General features: G+C 42.3%; 1 protein-coding gene across 5 annotated transcripts in view; it reads right to left on the bottom strand.

The window, feature by feature from the left end:
• Positions 1 to 21,333, bottom strand: part of SLC4A1AP (solute carrier family 4 member 1 adaptor protein) — a 30,218-nt gene extending 8,885 nt beyond the window's left edge. For 2 of the 5 annotated variants that reach the window (XM_065589292.1, XM_042848519.2), the window contains exons 1-10: positions 20,639 to 21,333; positions 11,123 to 11,318; positions 10,215 to 10,337; positions 8,780 to 8,840; positions 7,732 to 7,871; positions 7,290 to 7,450; positions 6,035 to 6,104; positions 1,264 to 1,453; positions 727 to 838; positions 83 to 305 (exon numbers count right to left, since the gene is read on the bottom strand). In XM_065589292.1, the coding sequence (XP_065445364.1) occupies positions 83 to 305; positions 727 to 838; positions 1,264 to 1,453; positions 6,035 to 6,104; positions 7,290 to 7,450; positions 7,732 to 7,871; positions 8,780 to 8,840; positions 10,215 to 10,337; positions 11,123 to 11,318; positions 20,639 to 21,199 (1,837 nt within the window). In that variant the 5' untranslated portion in view covers positions 21,200 to 21,333. The remainder of the gene's footprint in view (positions 1 to 82; positions 306 to 726; positions 839 to 1,263; positions 1,454 to 6,034; positions 6,105 to 7,289; positions 7,451 to 7,731; positions 7,872 to 8,779; positions 8,841 to 10,214; positions 10,338 to 11,122; positions 11,319 to 20,638) is intronic. The other 3 variants (XM_042848520.2, XM_008174838.4, XM_065589293.1) reach the window with 3 other exon arrangements.
• Between the last annotated feature and the right edge of the window lie 16 nt (positions 21,334 to 21,349).

Genomic DNA, 21,349 nt, shown 5'->3' with positions numbered 1-21,349 from the left:
TTTGTGCAACTCTGAAAAATCCAGTAGTTTATACTCACATAACCTAATGCAGGGAAAAGGAAAAAAAGCGGTCACTGTTTACCATGGGTAGGTTCTAGATTCTTACTAGGAGAACTGGCAGGAAGACTCGTCTCTTGTTCTACTTCTTCTCCTGCCATTTTCGTCTCTGTTTTTTGTGTCCCAATGTTTGCTGCTTTGATTTCCTGCTCCTCATCTTCATCCTCTTCTTCCTCCTCCACTTCAGGCCCATCATCTTTCATTTTTAACAAGCTTTCAGGGATATCTGGACGCCTGACAGGCAACTTCTGTGGCGTAAAAGCAAACTGATGTAGCAGTGCTTAGGCAATCTGGTGATGAGTACTATAAAAAACCCTAAGATATATAGACAGGTTGATACAGAATGGCCACAGACAGACAAGACAGGACAAAGCAGCATGCATGTTCCACTCATAGGAAGAACTAGGAAAGTACCACTAAACGGAGGACGAGCTATTCTGTCCTAAGGAAAGGTGCAGGTGAAAATTAAGAGTGAAAAGAGATACAGTCATTGTCCCCAGGAGAGCAGGTCATAGTTTTTTGATAGTCATATTGGGAATTAAACCAATAATGCATTTGAATTTAACTAAAAAGCCAAGAAGAATAGAAAAGAAAGTGAAGGGGAAGCCAATGACCTAAGGAAACAAAAGCAAGGAATACCTTAAAATTGCTCTCTTCAATCATACTTACCCCTAGGTTTCCAGTTTTCAGTTTGAATTTTCTTCCTCCCTTCATTGCACCAAAGAGAGGCAACGTTAGCTTTTTAGGCTTGCTCTCTAGTTCCAGACCATGACTCCCAGTCCTAACAAAATTAGATACAAAGAAAAGCGATTAGCACATACAAAGCCTACAGTAAATACCTAGGCATCAATCTCTTCTATTTAAGAACAGAAACATTTGCGGAACAAAGGTGATGTTATGGAACAAGAACTCAAACCTGTGCTGTGTGATCCTTCTACATGAAAGGTTATTAAGAAACACCACTGTGCGCGTGCACACATACACAAAGCAGGTGCTGATCTTACTGCTTTAACTCCATTGTTGCTGCATCTCTCTGTAGCATTCCTCTAACATGGCAATGGCACACTGACATGCCAAAGTGACATCTCAGACATAGCATAAGAGATGGTACCCACTGTATATTTTGCTCTTTCTACATTTTGGTAGCATTCCACTCACCAGGACAATTTCATATGGACAATACAGTGATTATTGATGTTGACTCACTGGGGCTTCAGCTCTGGCAGTTCCGCAGGTTTAACAATCTTTATTAACCCTTTCAGTCTCTGCTGTTCTTTCCTCAATTCAAAGGTCCGCAAATGAAGCTTCTTCCTCATTACGCTGTCTAAGGAGCAGCCTGATTTTATTTCAGTCATGAATTCATCCAAGGAATCCTGAGAAGCCGGCTGGGGTTGGGCTGGGCAAGATGATTGCAAAATGCACATGGTAGAAGGGGGAAAAAAGGAAAAAGATGAGTCTTATATCCACCAAATTTAACCTTAAAAGATTGTGAAGTGCGTGATGGGGCCATATAAGTACCCAAGACAGATAACTAGCTAATATACCACCCTTTGTGCAAAACCCTCCTCACTATTCAGCTAAATAATGGGCCAAATTTGTCCCTGGGGAAGAATTCAACGGAGTTCCCTAAAGGATTAATTTGATTCAATACATTTTAATCTGTGTAAACCCATTTCTGAATTTGTGAACGTTAACTCAAGTAATCACCCTCTTGAAGTCTGTAAGTATTTCCTATCTTACCTAAAAATTACTTCATCTGTGACTCCTGTTCAGACAGCCTTACATACTGTTGTTACTTTGCCAATGTTTTCTAATTGGGAAGGCTGATGTATATTTGGGAAAATAAAAGATATGGGTTTTTTTCCTTGGATTTTGACAATGCTACACAATTTGCATCCTCTGAGTTATGTCAGAGGCAGACAATGAAGAGAACTAATTCTGTGTTGTCAGAATTTCTGAGCCCTTTGTTGTCCGGTAAGAACTTCTGCCTTTTTTTTTTTTTATTATACGCTATGCTAAAATTCACACAAATTTAAATCTTTGTAACTGTATGATTAAGTGTGCATGTAGATATGTACGTGTGTCTGTACACAATTATGTAATTTGCAAATTTTTAAATCCCAACCCTAATTATAAGCCAGCCCTAAGTATTTTAAATTCCAGCCCTAATTAACTCAGCCTTAATTATAAATCAGAATTGGTTGAATGTAATTAAAGATGATTTCTTTTTTTGGCTTTGTTTAATTTTTTTGTGATGAGTATCTGTTTGAAAGTGATTGTAAGGAACTATTAAGCATTTCTTCTAGTTATGCAAACATTTATAAAAGGCCTCCGTTTATAAACTGGATATTTCTGATATAGAAGAAAATACAGTTTCACAGTTAACAAACACACAAAAGCTGTAGCAGCATGTAACAGTAATTACTCAAAGATCGCTTAGTTAATAGGATGCAAGGAATTATTATTACTTGGTATGCTATCTGCCCTAATGTCCCTTAGGAAGACGATATATCAGCATTAATAAAATTGTATTGTAAGTAGTCCAGCCAAAGGAGCTCTCATTAAGTCTATTTCTCTCATATATAATTAATAACTTTACACAGAGTGTGAATCAGGACAAAAGCTACCCACAAACTGACTGTTTGAACCTTTTAAAAGATAGAGATACCATATGTCAATATTCTCCCTTATTATTACTATGCCTACAAAATAACCTTGAATTAAAAGTGTGTATATAGACACACACACAGAGCACTTTTACTACGAGACTTACACACATTCTGCACTATAAGATGGATTAGTCCATTCTTAGAGAGATGTTTAGCATACCACCAGATTAAGTATCTGAACTTTAAAGTTAGCCAGCGAATAGGCATGCTCTAGACTCAAAAAGATCCTGACCTGGGAAAAACCTTGAAGAGTCCATGGGAATTAGGTGCTCAGCACCTCACAGGATTGGGCCTGAAGTTGGGCACAATGGACCAGCCCGGAAAATGGATACATATAACCCTGCCCCAAAGTAGAATGGCTTAGTTGTCTCTGCCTAAAGTGCTGCCACCATTTCAACATAGAGACTCAGTAATGTGTAAGTGGATTTGGCAGTTTCAGCATTGGGTGGCAATTACAGAGGGCAGCCGTGTCCCAGGTAAATACAGCTTTGGACAAACCAGTCTCTCCTCTGGTGAGCAGATCCACAGTAGGATCTATTACCTCAGCATCACAAAGAGAATCTCTACCCCACTGCTGGGAGGGACTAGATTTCCCAAGCTCAGGCTACTGAATGCAGTTCACAGTCTTTCTTAGGATGTGATATCTGCAATAGCACAGAAAATTGCTGGGGAGACTAAAATTAGTCATCACTAGGAGCAGGATTAATCATGGATATTGTATTTTATGTTATAGGGACAAACGCTCTAAGGCCATTTACTTCACTATTAGTTTGTCCATGAAGAACATTATTGCTAACAAAAAATAAAACTGAAAATCTCTGTGTATTTGATTTTCATTCAGCTGCACCGAAGTATGAGAGAGTTATCAAGCTTCCTCATCAGTAGTTAGTTCAAAATGAGTTTAGGAAGCAATCTGTAAATCTCTATTGATGTCTCTCTGACAACCACTTAATCTCTACAAGTGCTGGGTAAGAGATGCAGTAATTCAGCCTGTCACTCACTCATCCATCCTTCTGGAGTGCTGCTCTTAGAGGCCAGGCATGTAATCACTTAGAGAAAGCCAAAGCTTGATAAGGTTTCACAACCTTACGTGCTGTAATAGTATTGACAGACTATCAATACAACGATAAAAAAAAAATCACCTGTCATTAGTGTACATGCTCTAAGAAGCTGTAGGCCAGCACCTATGGTTAATGTGAGCTACCAATTTAAATTACAAAGAAAAAAAAAAGCAGCCAATATAAGGATTAAAATAGACTGGCAAGTGATACAAGATTAGTTATAGTCTATCCTGGCCCTATGTGGGGAAGGCATTGTTAAACTGAGGTACCAAAGTAGCCCCACTACTGTTTCAAAGTAAGGTCCGATACCTGGCAGTCTGACAGGTCTAGCAATAAATGCTGGCATTCCCAGTTTTCCAGGGCTATAAAGGATTCACATCCACCTCAGTGAGTCATGACATGCCAGAATTAACAGTACTAAATGCTTTCAGGTTCAGACAGATTTTCCAAGCAATGGTCCTGGACAAATGACCAGAAACAAAATTGTTGATCCAAACTAGCACTGGTATTGGGTTGATTTACCGAAAGGAAATAGCTGACCATATCACGCAGACATAGAAGTACAGCTACCATAAGTTGAAATATATTACCACCTGGAAGACGCTACAATTTTCAGAGAAATCTTACTCACACAGGGACGCCCCATTCTTTGTTTATGCAAACTATTTCTGGTAGAAAATGTATAAACACACGCCTAAGTACATTTCCCCCAGATATCACCTGGCCACACAACACAGCCTACAAGTACATTTTGTCTCAACTTTTTCTGGTGGACTTTTTATGTGCCCAATATTTGTTTTGTTTAAAGAGACAGTCAATTTGAATTTTTTGAAATTCAGCTTACAATTTAAAGGCTGTTCACTAAAGATATTTATTTTTAAATTCCTTTTTGATAAAAAAGAGGGGAGGAGAGTTTGCATTTCCTTGCTGCATTATCAGGGTCTTTGAGTGGGCCCAAGAGCAATGCCACCAAATGTCCTTGGGAATGCACCTGCCTGCTGCCTCTTCACTTTAAGCTGTTGCTAACAATAAATACCTGCTTGCAGAGCCTGTGGAAGAGTATAATCTTCTCCCTCCCAGCTACAACATCTCATGAGAGTGATGCAACTGACCATTAGAAAGCAATGTGACTGACTACTCAACAAGTGCTGTCAAATTCACAAAGTAAATCTGAAAAAAAGACAAAAATATGCTTTCCCCTCTGATCTTTCATTCTAGTAACCATAGCAGTTACTATAACAAAAGTTTATATATATGTATAAAATTTGCAGATGGAAGTAGGATTTTTGAGTGACAGCATCCTTTTAACTACCTCTCTGAAATGCAAGAGCACATGATTGGCAGACAAATTTAACATACTTACATACACCTATATTCAGGGGTCATTCCACAAGGAACCCTGAAGACAGAACCTTTTGTTTCCAAATATGTTTGCAGGGGATGAGGGGATTGGTGAAAGCTCTCTAGGATCCCCTAACCTATTCCCCACAGAGTCTCAAAAGCTTTACCTGACAGTGCTCCTCTCTTTGAGGAAGGTTAGATCTGACTCAAGTTATGGAATATGACCATCTCACCTGACAGTAGCTTTCCCCTACACAATACACACCCAACCCAGAAGAGGCTCCCCACCCACTCCAGAAGAGCAAGTCCGGAACCCAAACTCTGACCTCACATGGCAGCAAGTTGCAAATTCACCAGACAGACACAGGGTCCTAAACTTCAAGTATTGTCACTGTGTACTTTTCAGTTTTTCTTTCCTTTAAACTTTTACATCTGCAGTGACAAAGATGACCTGAATAGAGATCATCTGCAATTGCAGAAGCCTTTGGTCTTTTGTTTCCTGCAAAAGGATTTGGAGGTTGTGGAAGAATTATCTTCAAATAGGGTTGGTCTTACAAACATGGTTAACACCAATGAGCACTAGTTTACCTTGTTAAACTCATCTAGCTAGTACACCCGCCACCCCTTACCTTAGATGTTATGTACTGTTAAGATACTCATTAATAACAAATGCAGGGAAACTACGCCCATATTGTATACTGATGGATCCTGTGTACTGGATTAGGTACTCTCTTTGGGACTGGGGTGAAACAATAGCCAGCAAAATGACCTGCAAGTCCGCCTGCTTCTAGGCTCCACTCCTCCATTTTCATTTAGCAACTGTATGTTAAGACATGTGTACGAACTCTGCCCTCTCCCGCACAGCGCTCTCTAAAGCTCTTCAATCAGGGATACTTGGTGCCTTACCTTTCCCTGAAACCTTCAGCTTCTCGGTTATCTCAGAAAGTTCTTTTTCAGCTGCATTTAACTTTGCAACCTACAAAGAGCCACATAATTAAAAAACATTTTCATTTTAAAGATGTTTTTAAAATAAGTTATTTTTAAAACCAATATTCTACCACATTATCCTGTCTTTACACTACTGATCTTTGGCCAGGAGGTTACTGGCTCAAAGGACTGACTCTGCTCCTAAACAATTTCTCATCTCATTTTCCTCCTGAAGCATCAAGATGTGCACATGCCTGGGTAACCATGTTATATTATTGTCACCCTTGTCTTTCCTTCTCACCCTCCTTGTCTGAGTATGACCCTAACTTGTCAAATCACGTTCAATCCAGTTTGTATGGTCTTTGAAACGGGGATCGGATCATCTTGTTTTGGGAGGTACCACGTGCACTTTTGACACTTGGAAATTATTTTGTGATGGCCTGAAGCTGTTTGTGTGTCTTTGTTCTGATACTCAATTCACCCACCTCTCTGCACTGTCTTGTCAAGCAGAAAAAAAAGCTGCACAGGCAAGCACAATATAGTACATTTCCCTAGAATAGAGAGTGTGCACTACATTCTGGTAACTCATTAGATGAACATTATTTTCACAGCTCTGATCAATGAAGTTGCAAATTCCTCTTGCCTCCCCTAGTTTGCATGTGTGAATTTAGGGCTCATGCTGGATGACTGATTGGCCTGGGGACTGAAGTCCTCTATCCAGAGCAAACTTCCGCAGTACTGCCTTCCCTATATGCCTCAACCTTAAGCAGGAACAGTTCTAGGATGAGAAGGCTTGTTCTCCATGCACAATCAATCCTGCTCCTTTTTGCTGAGGCTGCTAGTAGAAGTTAAGTTATACCAAAAGTGGTGGCAGTTTCTGTGTTCACTCAGTTAGACTGGGACCACCAACTAAGTGCACACACGCTACTGAAGTGCTGGTAGCAGCAGCTTTCTGACGCTTCCACCCTGTGCTGGAGTCAAAAGGTTCCATGCATACACCAACACCAATCTTCAACCCTCCAAGTCTCTTGTTCTATGGACACTGAGCCCTACTGACTCCACTCTAGGCTGATCAATTGGTAATTACAGGCCTGAGATGGTATCAGAGCACTGTCTAATACAGAGACATTTAAAATCCCTTTGATCTTTCTTTCCAGCAACTGTGTATGCAAGACTGATTATAGCCTGAAGCCAACAATGCCCTGTCTGGCTGTTAACCCGAGGTGGTTCTTACCAGTGAATCAAAAGTCTCCGGCTTCTCTTCTATTTTTCCAGCTTTTTTCATTCTGTTCAGTCGTTTCTTTTCAACAACCCCAGTTCGGTCAAGGAAGGTGTCATCATCACTGTCATAAAAGTCCTCCTCTTCCCAGTTCTTTGCTTTCCTTTTCCGGGATACTGAGAAGGGTGAGAGGGAAAGGCGAGGAAGCAAAAAAGAGTTAAAGCTCTTGAAAAAGAGAACGGTTTGAAGCTAGTCATTTACATCATTGATTTAAGCCTACCTGGTCTAGTTAGTATCACACAGTTGACCAAATATGTAACACACACACTGGAGAATGCAAGATTGTTTAAATTAACTCTAGGCTTATGCAGCAGGCTCAAGCTTTCTCAGCAACTAGAAGCCCTCCCTCAGAGAACATCTTCTAAACAGTTACAAAAGAATGTGACCAGTTACTAACCTGCCTCTTGCCGCAGCACACCTCTAGCATCCAGTATTCGGCAAGCTTCCAATGCGCACTGTATCATTGCTTCCTTTTTCTTTCCTGAATGGATAGCTTCTGCCACCAGCTGCTTCCCTGATGCATCATCCACAGGCAACCTGTTCAATTCCGAGTTACACAACAGCTCTGAGACACTACTAGGCTCCTATGTTCTTTGCGTTGGACATCACTCTTTCCATCCCACCCTATTCTCTTTTTTGGTAAATATTTTCATATTACATTTTTTTTTACAACATTAGTCAAACCAGTTAGTTTCCACAAAACATTCAGGCAAATCTTTAACTAGCCTGAGGAACAGGACTTCCTACATTCAATCCCAGGTAACGGCAGAACAGCACTGACAAGCCAAAAGGAACTAATTTAGGCTCCAAAGTACTTTTAAGCACCTGTATCTTGCGAATTACCAATGCTAGAAATTAACATTATGCCATACTGGAGTAGAGATTCTCAAAATGGTATAAGCCATTCCAAGCTATTCTATTTGGTCATAAGATATCAGACCTTAAATGACACGTCATTCCAAGTACTATCTTGCTTTCCCCTCCCCAACACCAACATGATATTAGTGGCCTCTCTGAAGAACCCCTGAAGCTAGAAACCACTGTTTTATACCAACTGAAAGGCAGGAATCAGATTTCAAATAGTATAAAGCATGAATTTCTATCTCCATTGGTTTGTGAGATACTGCTAGCTAAATTCTTCCTCAGATAATATTTCAAATAGTTGCCTTTCTCACAGCAGGGACAATTGAAAGCATTGTCACAATTTGATGTTCCTGAAGGATGGAAAATAGCAAAGCAAGAAAGACTGGGGGAAAAGAGTACAGACAGTAAACTGGGAAGTGATCCATCTATCATCCTTCTATTTCAATTTCAGTGCTTAAGCCTAATCTCATTTTGGTCTCAGCTGCAGATGTACCAATCAAGCAAATTACTTTCTCCACTTCTGCTTGTGAAACTGAAAGGAAAGCCTCTAATTTCAGAAAGTCAATGCACAATATACCTACTTAACCCTGCAGAGCCAGGTATTGTGTCCATGGTCATCATATTCATACTCTAGTTCTTCTCCTGCACAGGAAATAGAGAAAAAAGTTGATGCAGCTGCCCACGTTGTAATAACCAGCAACCACTACTTGTGGTAGGGGACGACAGCGAGAGTTAAAAGGAAAATAACCCCTTTTCTGCTTGATACTCCCCTGCTTATACATCAACAGATTGGATTTGCTCTTAGCCACCACATCATCCTGGGCAGTTGGTTATCCACTGTGACCTTAAGTTCTTTTCTGAGTCATGACTTTCCCAAACACAGTCCCCCCTTCCCCTCGACCCCATCCTAAGAGCAACCTGTATTCTTGGTTCATCGTTTGTGACCTTGCATTTACTTGTATTAAAACATATGCTGTTAAAATAAGCCAAGCTTACAATGAGATCCAGATCTCTCTTTAGAGCCAAGCTGTCATTATTTAACACTCCACCAATATTTGAGTCATCTGCAAACTTTACCAGCAATGATTTTAAATGTACGTCAACTTGTCACTGCTGCTCTATAATACTTTCCCATAAAACCTCATATCACAACCACCATCCCCTAACCAGATGGGTCTGAACTATGATGCCTCTGGATCCCTTAAACTTTACTTTTGAGAGCTGGTTGTAGAAGGAGTGTCACTCAGGAATGATGCAAGGTGCTTACACAATTCCTAGCCTGGGAGCCAGAAACAAAGTTTGAACTCTGAACTAAGGCCCTGGATCCAGAGACAAGAGTTTCAATAATAAGGTAAGAAAAGCCATACTGGGTCAGAACAAAGGTCCATCTAGCCCAGTAGCCTGTCTTCCAACAGTGGGCAATGCCAGGTGCTTCAGAGGAAATGAACAGTACAGGTAATCATCAAATGATCCATCCCCTGTCGCCCATTCCCAGGTTCTGGCAAACAGAGGCTAGGGACACCATCCTTGCCCATCCTGACTAATAGCCATTCATGGACCTATCCTCCATGAACTTATCTAGTTCTTATTAGAACCTTGTTATAGTCTTGGCCTTCACAACATCCTCTGGCAAAGAGTTCCACAGGTTGACTGTGCGTTGTGTGAAGAAATACTTCCTTTTGTTTGTTTTAAATCTGCTGCCTATTAATTTCATTTGGTAACCCCTAGTTCTTGTGTTATGAGAAGGAGTAAATAACACTTCCTTATTTACTTTCTCCAGCCCAGTCATGATTTTAATAGACCTCTATCATATGCCCCCTACGTAGTCTCTTTTCCAAGCTGAAAAGTTCCAGTCTTATTAATCTCTCCTCATATGGATACAATACACTAAAGGAGAACAGAAAAGTTCAGTTCCTACATTCCAAATGCAAGGCAGAGTGTGACAAGTATGGCATCGCCGCATGCACCACTATGGGGAAATCCTCAGCTGATAAAGGACAGACACAATACACATACCTTCCCTGTCAAAGAAACCCTGCAGCGCCTTCCTAGGGTCCTTCAAATAAAAGGCTTCTTGCTCCTCCTGAAACTCAATGGCAATAGGATTTTCTTCAACCTCATCTTCCTCGGCATCTTCCCCTGGACGAAAGCATACACAGAAGTGCAGATGAAATAGGAAAGGAGGTTGGGAAGAGATGCAAGTAAAATTCAGCATTCATCAGTGTGAAAGATATGAGCCACAATTTAGAAAAATCCCCGTGTAACAAGTTTTGCTTAACTTTTACATTCTTTTGATAAGTTACCCTCACAGATTCAACCTTACTAACAAAAGACAGGTAAGTATATAATAGTAGTTTATGTCTTTAAAATGATACTTTAAAGTATTGGAACTTTAGCTATTTAAAACTATGGTCCACTTTGTCAGCTCTGATATGCTGACTTGAGGGGTTCGGTTTTCTCGAGAATTAAACCACAAAAATTAGAAAACCCAACCCTATGGCCAAACACACAGATGCAAAGAAATTCAGTTAGGACTAACTCCACTGTGTAGGGGTCTCAAGCAATTGTACACACTACAACTATTTGTTGAAATAATACGCACAACATAGCAAAAGTTAAGGACAGAGTGTAAACTTCAATTCTTAGTTTCTTGCCTTTTTGGTTTGAAGTCAGACCCTTAAAGTTGTGGGATTTGGGTTTTTTGGGGGGCATAGATCTCCCTTTGTCTTTTCCACACACAAACCTACTTACACCAGCAACCTTTTTGTAAAAAGAAAATGATTATTGTCTTCAAAAAAATCTCTCACTCATAATACACCACTGCAGCTGGAATTGAATGCTTAGTTTTCATCTATCTAGTTTCCGCTCAAAAGACTTTAAGCTCTTATTTTACCAACTTCATTCAGAGGTACAATATCTCTTACCCATTCCCCACGAGCAACTCATATCGTTACTCTGACTGCTCTCATTTCTTTTCGCTTCCTTTTCTTCTTCTTCTTCATCTTCATCTGAGTCCTCGCCTAACATTGTCTTCTCTAACTTTTCCTGTTGCTGCTTGCGCAGAGCCTTCAGCTGAGTCACAGTTAGTTCCGACTCAGACTCCTGATCCTCCTCAGGTCCCTGCAGCACAAGACACAGATAATACCTTTAAAAGTGCATCTGGAAAAGATACCATTTTGTAACAGAAAAGCAAAATTATTATATGATACCGTCAATCTCTCTGTATAGTTTTTTTTAATAAAAAGTTCACTTTACCGATTGTATTCCACATCCCTAAATCCCCTGCTACTGGACACAGTAATTTGCACTTCCTGTCTACAGAAGAGCAACATACAGATGCAGCGTTCAATCCCAGATGTGGCTGTATTTTAATGGTAGGACAGGTGACCCCTATATATCCTTTAATTCACAAGGGTGTGGCGATGTATGAGTAACTAATGCTCATTAAGTGCTTTGAGGGCCTTGAAAGAGCCTGTTATCACAACTTTTAATAAAAATTTTCCTGGGCTGTTAGGCATTAGTATTTTAACTCCTAGAAATACGATACTGCTAAACTAGAATTCAAAATGAAACTGATTGCGTTTGCTCTTTTTTTCTTTAAAGCAAAAAACACAACCTCCCGCCCCAACAAAAACAGATCTGAACTCTTAAATTTGATTCTTTAATTTAGATTACTTTCATAAACTCTGCATTTGCCAAAGCAGCACATGCAAGCTTTTCTGCAAAAATGATATGCATCCAATTCTTCCACTGCAAATTATGTTGCAAGAACTAAACATACGATGAAGACAAGAAAGGCATTCCTCATGTAATTTACACTACAGGACCATATAGCTAAACTTGTCACTTTGGAAAAAACAAATACTAAAACAACAACAACAAAAATGTTCCATCTAGTTTGATGCTGTTTCCCAGCAGTGAGAGGTACATCATGCTTCAAAGAGTGATTTTTTCCCCCAGTTAATAATCAACCAACCCAATTATAGAGCATTTTTACGGGTGGTAAAACAAATTCCTGCCCATTTCCCACAACTCATGAACTTAGTTTCTTAAGTTGCTGAATAAATAAGTTAAGCTACATGAAATAGTGTCCTTAAAAGGATGCTGTCAGTTTGAAAGCTGGTCAATTTCAGGGTTGCTAACTCTTGCAACTTTATCATAGCTTTTACAAGGGTAAACAGCGAGGTGGCAAAATTTGCAGATGATACAAAACTACTGGAAGGTTTGAAAGCTAGAAGCCTCTGGTAAGTGGCTGAGCCTTCATCAGTGGGCGGGGCATTCATACAGGCCAGGGCTTTATAAAGCAGCGCACAAGCGACCAGGGGCTGCTAACAGGGAGTTTTGCAAGGGAGTTCTCCAGGTGAAGGAGGAGCAATACAGCACCCTTTTGGGAAGGACCGTGTGCTGTGGCTGGCAGTTGGAAGGTTTGAAAGCTAGAAGCCTCTGGTAAGTGGCTGAGCCCTCATCAGTGGGCGGGGCATTCATACAGGCCAGGGCTTTATAAAGCAGCGCACAAGCGACCAGGGAGCTTTGCTAACAGGGAGTTTCGCAAGGGAGTTTGGAAGGGGAGCAGGAAGGGGGCGAGGGTCCCTTGCCAGTTCCATTGGTTTTCTCTTGATTCCCCTTAATACCTATAAAGCAACTACATTCATAACTTTTTGCTTAAACAACCCTTTCAGCTGACAGGGGGCTGCAGACGGGAGTTTGACAGAGGGAGGCTTACGATGGTTAGGAAGACCCGCAACACCTGTGCCAGCACTGCTACTGTCTCCTCCACCTGTGCCTGTAGCCAGACAGAGTGCCTAAGCATGGATGCTTCTACCCAGATCCTGGTGTGGTTTTGCAAAGACTGTAACTTGCAATTTCCACTTACTGATATCCAGGCTGGGGGGACCATCCAATGTGAGAGGTGCCTGCTGGTGGAATCTCTCAGGCAGCAGGTGGGAGAGCTACAGGAGGAGGTGGCTAGGTTGAGGAGCATCCGTATCCACGAGCAATTCCTCGACAGTGTCCATGTGGAGACAGCTGAGGTAGCTGTCCCAGTACACAGGATTGCTGATACACCACTGGTGGAGGAGGAGATGGCTCAGGGTGGACACTGGCAGCTGGTTACTTCTGGCAGCAGGCAGTGCTCCACCCTTGCTCCGAGCCCTCCTGCCGTGGTTATAGGTAACCGTTATGCTCTTCTTGATACAGGAAAGAAGGAATCACTCCCTACAGTAAAGGAGGAGAAGCCTCGTACCCCTAAGGCTGGAAAGTCTGCTGCCACCACTGCGAATAGGAAACGTAGGGTAGTGGTGGTCGGAGACTCTCTGCTGAGGGGGACGGAGGCGCCCATCTGTCGCCCTGACATTTCATCTCGGGAGGTATGCTGCCTGCCGGGGGCCCGTATCCGAGACGTTACAGAGGCATTGTCGAGGATTATCCAGCCCTCTGACTACTACCCCATGCTACTCATCCATGTGGGCACAAATGATACTGCGCGGTGTGACACTGAGTGGATCAAGAGTGACTACAGGGCTCTGGGAGTACGGGTGAAGGAGTTTGGAGCGCAGGTGGTATTCTCTTCAATTCTTCCTGTCAAAGGTAGGGGCCCGGGCAGAGACAGATGCATCATGGAGGTGAATGCCTGGCTGCGAAGATGGTGTCGCCAGGAGGGCTTTGGCTTCCTAGACCACGGGATGCTATTTGAGGAAGGACTGCTAGGCAGAGATGGCGTTCACCTTTCGAGGAGAGGAAAGACCCTATTCGGACACAGACTGGCTAACCTAGTGAGGAGGGCTTTAAATTAGGTTCGACGGGGACAGGTGAGCAAAGCCCACAGGTAAGTGGGGAACATGGAGACCGGGGAGATGGGTCGGAAACGAGAGGGAGTGTGGGCTATATTGGCAGAGAGAAAGGAGAGTCAGGACAAAACTGGGAGGAAAGATCAAACCAGTATCTTAGATGCCTATATACAAATGCGAGAAGTATGGGGAATAAGCAGGAAGAACTGGAAGTGCTAATAAATAAATACAACTATGACATTGTTGGCATCACTGAAACTTGGTGGGATAATACACATGATTGGAATGTTGGTGTGGATGGGTACAGCTTGCTCAGGAAGGATAGACAGGGGAAAAAGGGAGGAGGTGTTGCCTTATATATTAAAAATGTACACCCTTGGACTGAGGTAGAGATGGACATAGGAGACGGAAGTGTTGAGAGTCTCTGGGTTAGGCTTAAAGGGGCAAAAAACCAGGGAGATGTCATGCTAGGAGTCTACTACAGGCCACCTAACCAGGTGGAAGAGGTGGATGAGGCTTTTTTCAAGCAACTAACAAAATCATCCAAAGCCCAAGATTTGGTGGTGATGGGGGACTTCAACTATCCGGATATATGTTGGGAAAATAACACAGCGGGGCACAGACTATCCAACAAATTCTTGGACTGCATTGGAGACAACTTTTTATTTCAGAAGGTTGAAAAAGCTACTAGGGGAGAAGCTGTTCTAGACTTGATTTTAACAAATAGGGAGGAACTCGTTGAGAATGTGAAAGTAGAAGGCAGCCTGGGTGAAAGTGATCATGAAATCATAGAGTTTGCAATTCTAACGAAGGGTAGAAGGGAGAACAGCAAAATAGAGACAATGGATTTCAGGAAGGCAGATTTTGGGAAGCTCAGAGAGCTGATAGGTAAGGTCCCATGGGAATCAAGACTGAGGGGAAAAACAACTGAGGAGAGTTGTCAGTTTTTCAAAGGGACACTATTAAGGGCCCAAAAGCAAGCTATTCCGCTGGTTAGGAAAGATAGAAAATGTGGCAAAAGACCACCTTGGCTTAACCATGAGATCTTGCACGATCTAAAAAATAAAAAGGAGTCATATAAAAAATGGAAACTAGGACAGATTACAAAGGATGAATATAGGCAAACAACACAGGAATGCAGGGGCAAGATTAGAAAGGCAAAGGCACAAAATGAGCTCAAACTAGCTACGGGAATAAAAGGAAACAAGACGACTTTTTATCAATACATTAGAAGCAAGAGGAAGACCAAAGACAGGGTAGGCCCACTGCTTAGTGAAGAGGGAGAAACAGTAACAGGAAACTTGGAAATGGCAGAGATGCTTAATGACTTCTTTGTTTCGGTCTTCACCGAGAAGTCTGAAGGAATGCCTAACATAGTGAATGCTAATGGGAAGGGGGTAGGTTTAGCGGATAAAATAAAAAAAGAACAAGTTAAAAATCACTTAGAAAAGTTAGATGCCTGCAAGTCACCCGGGCCTGATGAAATGCATCCTAGAATACTCAAGGAGCTAAGAGAGGAGGTATCTGAGCCTCTAGCTATTATCTTTGGAAAGTCATGGGAGACGGGAGAGATTCCAGAAGACTGGAAAAGGGCAAATATAGTGCCCATCTATAAAAAGGGAAATAAAAACAACCCAGGTAACTACAGACCAGTTAGTTTAACTTCTGTGCCAGGGAAGATAATGGAGCAAGTAATTAAGGAAATCCTCTGCAAACACTTGGAAGGTGGTAAGGTGATAGGGAACAGCCAGCATGGATTTGTGAAGAACAAATCATGTCAAACCAATCTGATAGCTTTCTTTGATAGGATAACGAGCCTTGTGGATAAGGGTGAAGCGGTGGATGTGGTATACCTAGACTTTAGTAAGGCATTTGATACGGTCTCGCACGATATTCTTATCGATAAACTAGGCAAATACAAATTAGATGGGGCTACTATAAGGTGGGTGCATAACTGGCTGGATAACCGTACTCAGAGTTGTTATTAATGGTTCCCAATCCTGCTGGAAAGGCGTAACGAGTGGGGTTCCGCAGGGGTCTGTTTTGGGACCGGCTCTGTTCAATATCTTCATCAACGACTTAGATATTGGCATAGAAAGTACGCTTATTAAGTTTGCGGATGATACCAAACTGGGAGGGATTGCAACTACTTTGGAGGACAGGGCCATAATTCAAAATGATCTGGACAAATTGAAGAAATGGTCTGAGTTAAACAGGATGAAGTTTAACAAAGACAAATGCAAAGTGCTCCACTTAGGAAGGAAAAATCAATTTCACACATACAGAATGGGAAAAGACTGTCTAGGAAGGAGTACGGCAGAAAGGGATCTAGGGGTTATAGTGGACCACAAGCTAAATATGAGTCAACAGTGTGATGCTGTTGCAAAAAAAGCAAACATGATTCTGGGATGCATTAACAGGTGTGTTGTGAGCAAGACACGAGAAGTCATTCTTCCGCTCTACTCTGCTCTGGTTAGGCCTCAGCTGGAGTATTGTGTCCAGTTCTGGGCGCCGCATTTTAAAAAATGTGGAGAAATTGGAAAGGGTCCAAAGAAGAGCAACAAGAATGATTAAAGGTCTTGAGAACATGACCTATGAAGGAAGGCTGAAAGAACTGGGTTTGTTTAGTTTGGAAAAGAGAAGACTGAGAGGGGACATGATAGCAGTTTACAGGTATCTAAAAGGGTGTCATAAGGAGGAGGGAGAGAACTTGTTCACCTTAGCCTCTAAGGATAGAACCAGAAACAATCGGTTTAAACTGCAGCAAGGGAGGTGTAGGTTGGACATTAGGAAAAAGTTCCTAACTGTCAGGGTGGTTAAACACTGGAACAAATTGCCTAGGGAGGTTGTGGAATCTCCGTCTCTGGAGATATTTAAGAGTAGGTTAGATAAATGTCTATCAGGGATGGTCTAGACAGTATTTGGTCCTGCCATGCGGGCAGGGGACTGGACTCTATGACCTCTCGAGGTCCCTTCCAGTCCTATAATCTATGAATCTACTCAAGATAGTTAAGTCCCAAGCAGTCTGTGAAGAGCTACAAAAGGATCTCACAAAACTGGGTGGCTGGGCAACAAAATGGCAGATGAAATTGAATGTTGATAAATGCAAAGTAATGTACATTGGAAAACATAATCCCAACTATACATATAAAATGATGGGGTCTAAATTAGCTGTTACCAGTCAAGAAAGAGATCTTGGAGTCATTGTGGATAGTTCTCTGAAAACATCCATTCAATGTGCAGCGGCAGCCAAAAAACCGAACAGAATGTTGGGAATCATTAAGAAAGGGACAGATAATAAGCAGAAAATATCATACTGCCTGCATATAAATCCATCTTGAATACTGCGTGCATATGTGGTGACCCCATCTCAAAAAAGATATATTAGAATTGGAAAAGGTTCAGAAAAGGGCAACAAAAATGAACAGGGGTACAGACCAGTTACCACATGAGGTGCGATTAATAAGACTGGGATTTTTCAGCTTGGAAAAGACAACTAAGGGGAAATATGATAGAGGTCTATAAAATCATGACTTGTGTGGAGAAAGTAATTAAAGAAGTGTTATTTACTCCTTCTCATAACACAAGAACTAGGGGTCACCAAATGAAATAATAGGCAGCAGATTTAAAACAAACAAGAGGAAGTATTTCTTCACATAACGCAGTCAACCTGTGGAACTCTTTGCCAGAGGATGTTGTGAAGGCCAAGACTATAACAAGGTTCCAATAATAAGAACTAGTTAAGTTCATGGAGGATAGGTTCCATCAATGGCTATTAGCCAGGATGGGCAAGGATGGTGTCCCTAGCCTCTGTTGCCAGAAGCTGGGAACGGGCGACAGGGGATGGATCACTTGATGATTACCTGTTCTGTTCATTCCCTCTGAAGCACCTGGCATTGCCCACTGTCGGAAGACAGGATACTTAGCTAGATGGACCTTTGGTTTGACCCAGTATGGCTGTTCTTATGTTCTTACAATGTCTAGTGCATTTCTTAATGCTCCAGCTCCTGGAATCACGTGAATGTGAGAGACTCTCAGCTCTTTTAAAAAGTGAGTTTCTTGCCATCACGATTGCAAAGCAATGCCTGAAAATGTGACCCAAGTGCACCCACAAAGGCTGAGAAGCCAGAAGACCAAGAGACTCCCAAATATTTTTGCAAAGTCATGAATTTCAAGGGCTTAACTTATGATTTTTGAACACATGGGTTTGACACAGCTGTGACTGCAAAGATAGAGTCAGACTCTGTGTACACTTACGGAAGCATGTAGAGCACAGGAACAACTACCCACAACAGTGAAAGGCAGGCTGCATCCCAGGGTGGATAAAAATCAATGATTTAAAAAAAAACACAGATGTTTTTGATAAAATGCTTTTTGAGGAAAAAACCTATCTAAAGATAGTTTTTAATTAAAATACATTATAGCTCAAAGATATCTCATCATGGAACAGGGATTATAAATTCAAATTCTATAGTATGAAACAATATATTCATGTAATGTTTAAGAAAAGTTTTGTAAATAAGTTCCAATAGTTCATGGATTAGGGATCCAATTTTATAGGGTTCCAGGGGCTTCTATATAGATTTATTTAGGTTAATTTTTCTATCTATTCAATGGGACTCAGTGCTCAGTCTAGAAGATACCTGTGGATTTGTGTCTCTGGAGATAACATGCTTGTTAACAGCAAAAATGTTTTTATATATAATATATGAGAGAGAGAGAGAGAGAGAGAGAGAGAGAGAGATGAAAAATAACAGACCTCAACCCTATTGTCCCTCACAAATTTATGTACACAGAATCAATCCCTTACCTCTGTCTAAAAACGCAAAGTTTCAAAAAGTTCAATGAATAGAAGATTGTTAGGGCAGAATAGATCTGGACAAGAGGAAGTCTGGAGATAAACGTGAGTTCTCAACACTGGCTTAAGAGAAATGTTGAACACATGCTAAGTACCCTGAAGCCTATTTCTGTAGCCTTGAACAAAATGCAGGGAAATAGCTGTTTTATTGCTGACGCTGTTGAAATTTGGAAGGAACTGAGTGAGATCTTAAAAGAGAAATATGCAATGACAGAGTTAAATTACAAGCAAAAAAATAAATGGAACAAGCACTATCTCCAGCTCATTTTCTTGCAAATATTCTCAATATTCGGTATTAGGGTCAAACCTTAACTGCTGAAGAAGAGGAATTGGCTATGACATGGACATCCAGCAATCATTCCTCCATAATGCCAACTATAATAAACTTCAGAGCTAAGGGTGAACCACTCAAGAAATATAGGTTTGCTGATGATGTTTTAAAGAAAGTCACACCAGTGAACTGGCGGAAGTCACTTAAGCACTTGGATTCAGAGATTGTTGAATTGATAATCTCACTTTTAACAGCAGTAGCTTCTTCTGCCAGTGTAGAAAGAATATTTTCTTCCTTTGGACTAATTCATTCCAAATTGAGAAATCGTTTGGCACCCGAAAAAACAGGAAAGCTTGTTTTTCTTTTCCAAATTATGAACAAACAGGAAAATGAAACGACTGAATTAGCTGCAGAAGCCAATATTTTAAGTTTCTCATGTTGACCTGGCTGATGTAGTCGATTTAATTTTTGCTTTGTTTTTTTAAATATTTCATTTAACTATTTTAGTTAAAAACAATTTTAACAAAAACAAACCTGATTTTAAAAAACATGAATGTTAAACTAAATTCAAAAATTCATATGCTTGTTTTGTTAAAATATTATATGTTTGCTGTTGAAGAAAAAAATCCAGAATACATAACATTGTTGTTTTAGTTAAATAAAACAATTTAAATATCTGTCTGATGATGTTCTCCTCCTAATACAGCATGGCAAGAAAATCCTCAAAATATTAATGATTAACCTGTTGAACTGGAGATAGTTCATCTCCCAATGACTTCATAAATATCTGCTTCAAGTACCTTTGGTAAATTAAATAACCAATCATTCATTTTCTGATATAGGTGTAAAACTATTCTGAAAAGTTTTCAAGATAACTCACTTTAAAAATGTATAGTGTGTACCTTCTAAAAATGAAACCTACATCTATCTCGGAGTTGTGAAGAATATGTATTATGGTTATAACAATCAACAAGAATGCACTTTTCTGTAGAAATCCATGATTAAATCGAGTCTTTCTGACTAGGTGCACGGACCCTGCTGCATCCATGTTTGTCAGATGGTGTGTAGCTACAAGGGTGGCAGTAGGATGCTACACAGCAATAATAGCAGCATAGACCTGAGAGGCATGGTTTGGGTGGGTAGAGCCCTGCAGGCAACTTACCTAGGTTCAGGTACATAGGGCACTTTGCTCTACTCCCTTAAGCAGTGCCTACACTGCTGTTTATACCTGTGATAACTGGGCACACAGTCTGTACTCTGCACATCACTGCAAGTGCAGCCCCACTTTCAGAGGCATTTTCAGGTGCTGCCCCTGGACAGTTTTGGGGGTTTACAGTCACATTTCTCCGTTCGGAGACAGGCTGCCCCAACCTGCAGGCAGGGCGCCGCCCCCAGAACCCCGCCTCCCGTACCATAGGGGTTGGTACTAGGGGTGCACCGCACCCCCTGGCTTGAAGTGGTTTCCACCATAGACAGGGTTTACAGTTTGGGTCAATGGCTCTCAGCGCCCCCGCTCCGCACCCACCTGCAGCAGGAAGAGGCGGGAGCTGCCCCCGAAACGCAGCGCGTGCCCCACGCGCACCCGGCAGTAGGTGCGGGGCGGGAGCCGGGCCTTGTTGAGGAAGGTGCCGTGGGTGCTGTCCAGGTCGTAGACGTAGAAGCCGGGCTGGGCCTGGCCGCGGTACTGCAGCACGGCGTGGTGCCGCGACACGGAAGGGTGCTCCAGCGCCAGGGCGCAGCCCGGCAGCCGCCCCACCAGGAACCAGCTCCTGCCCTCCAAGCGCAGGGTGCCCACGATGACGCCGCCCTTCAGGGTCTCCAGGCCGTAGCCAGCCTCGGCTGGGGGAGCGCTGCCCCACGGCGGCTCCTGGTAGCGGGGCTGCGGGGCCGCGGCGGGGAGGGGGCCAGGGGCCGAGCTCGGGGCCTGGGGCTGGGGCGGGCTCTCCGCCGGCGGCTCCCCACCCGCTGCTTCCCCCTCGGGGTCCCGGGGAGCGGCGCCCACCTCCTTGCCGCGGAGCGGGACCGCCGGCGGCAGCGCCGGTCTCTTGAAGGCCCCAAACTCGGGTCCCTCGGCCACCGGCTCCATCCCTCTGGGCTCGGCCGCTACCAGCCTAGCGGGTCCCGCGAAACCAATCCCCCCCGAAACCTGCTCCACGGCAGCTCGGGTTCCGCCCACGTCTCAGTGCCGCAAGGGCTCCGAGCCCCGGAACCAAACAGCGAGGTAGAGGAAGAGCGC

Source organism: Chrysemys picta, chromosome 3 (genome assembly GCF_011386835.1).
Source record: "Chrysemys picta bellii isolate R12L10 chromosome 3, ASM1138683v2, whole genome shotgun sequence".
Classification (NCBI taxonomy): Eukaryota; Metazoa; Chordata; order Testudines; family Emydidae; genus Chrysemys; species Chrysemys picta.
The sequence above is the reverse complement of the archived record's forward strand: the minus strand, read 5'-3'. Positions and strand labels throughout refer to the sequence as shown.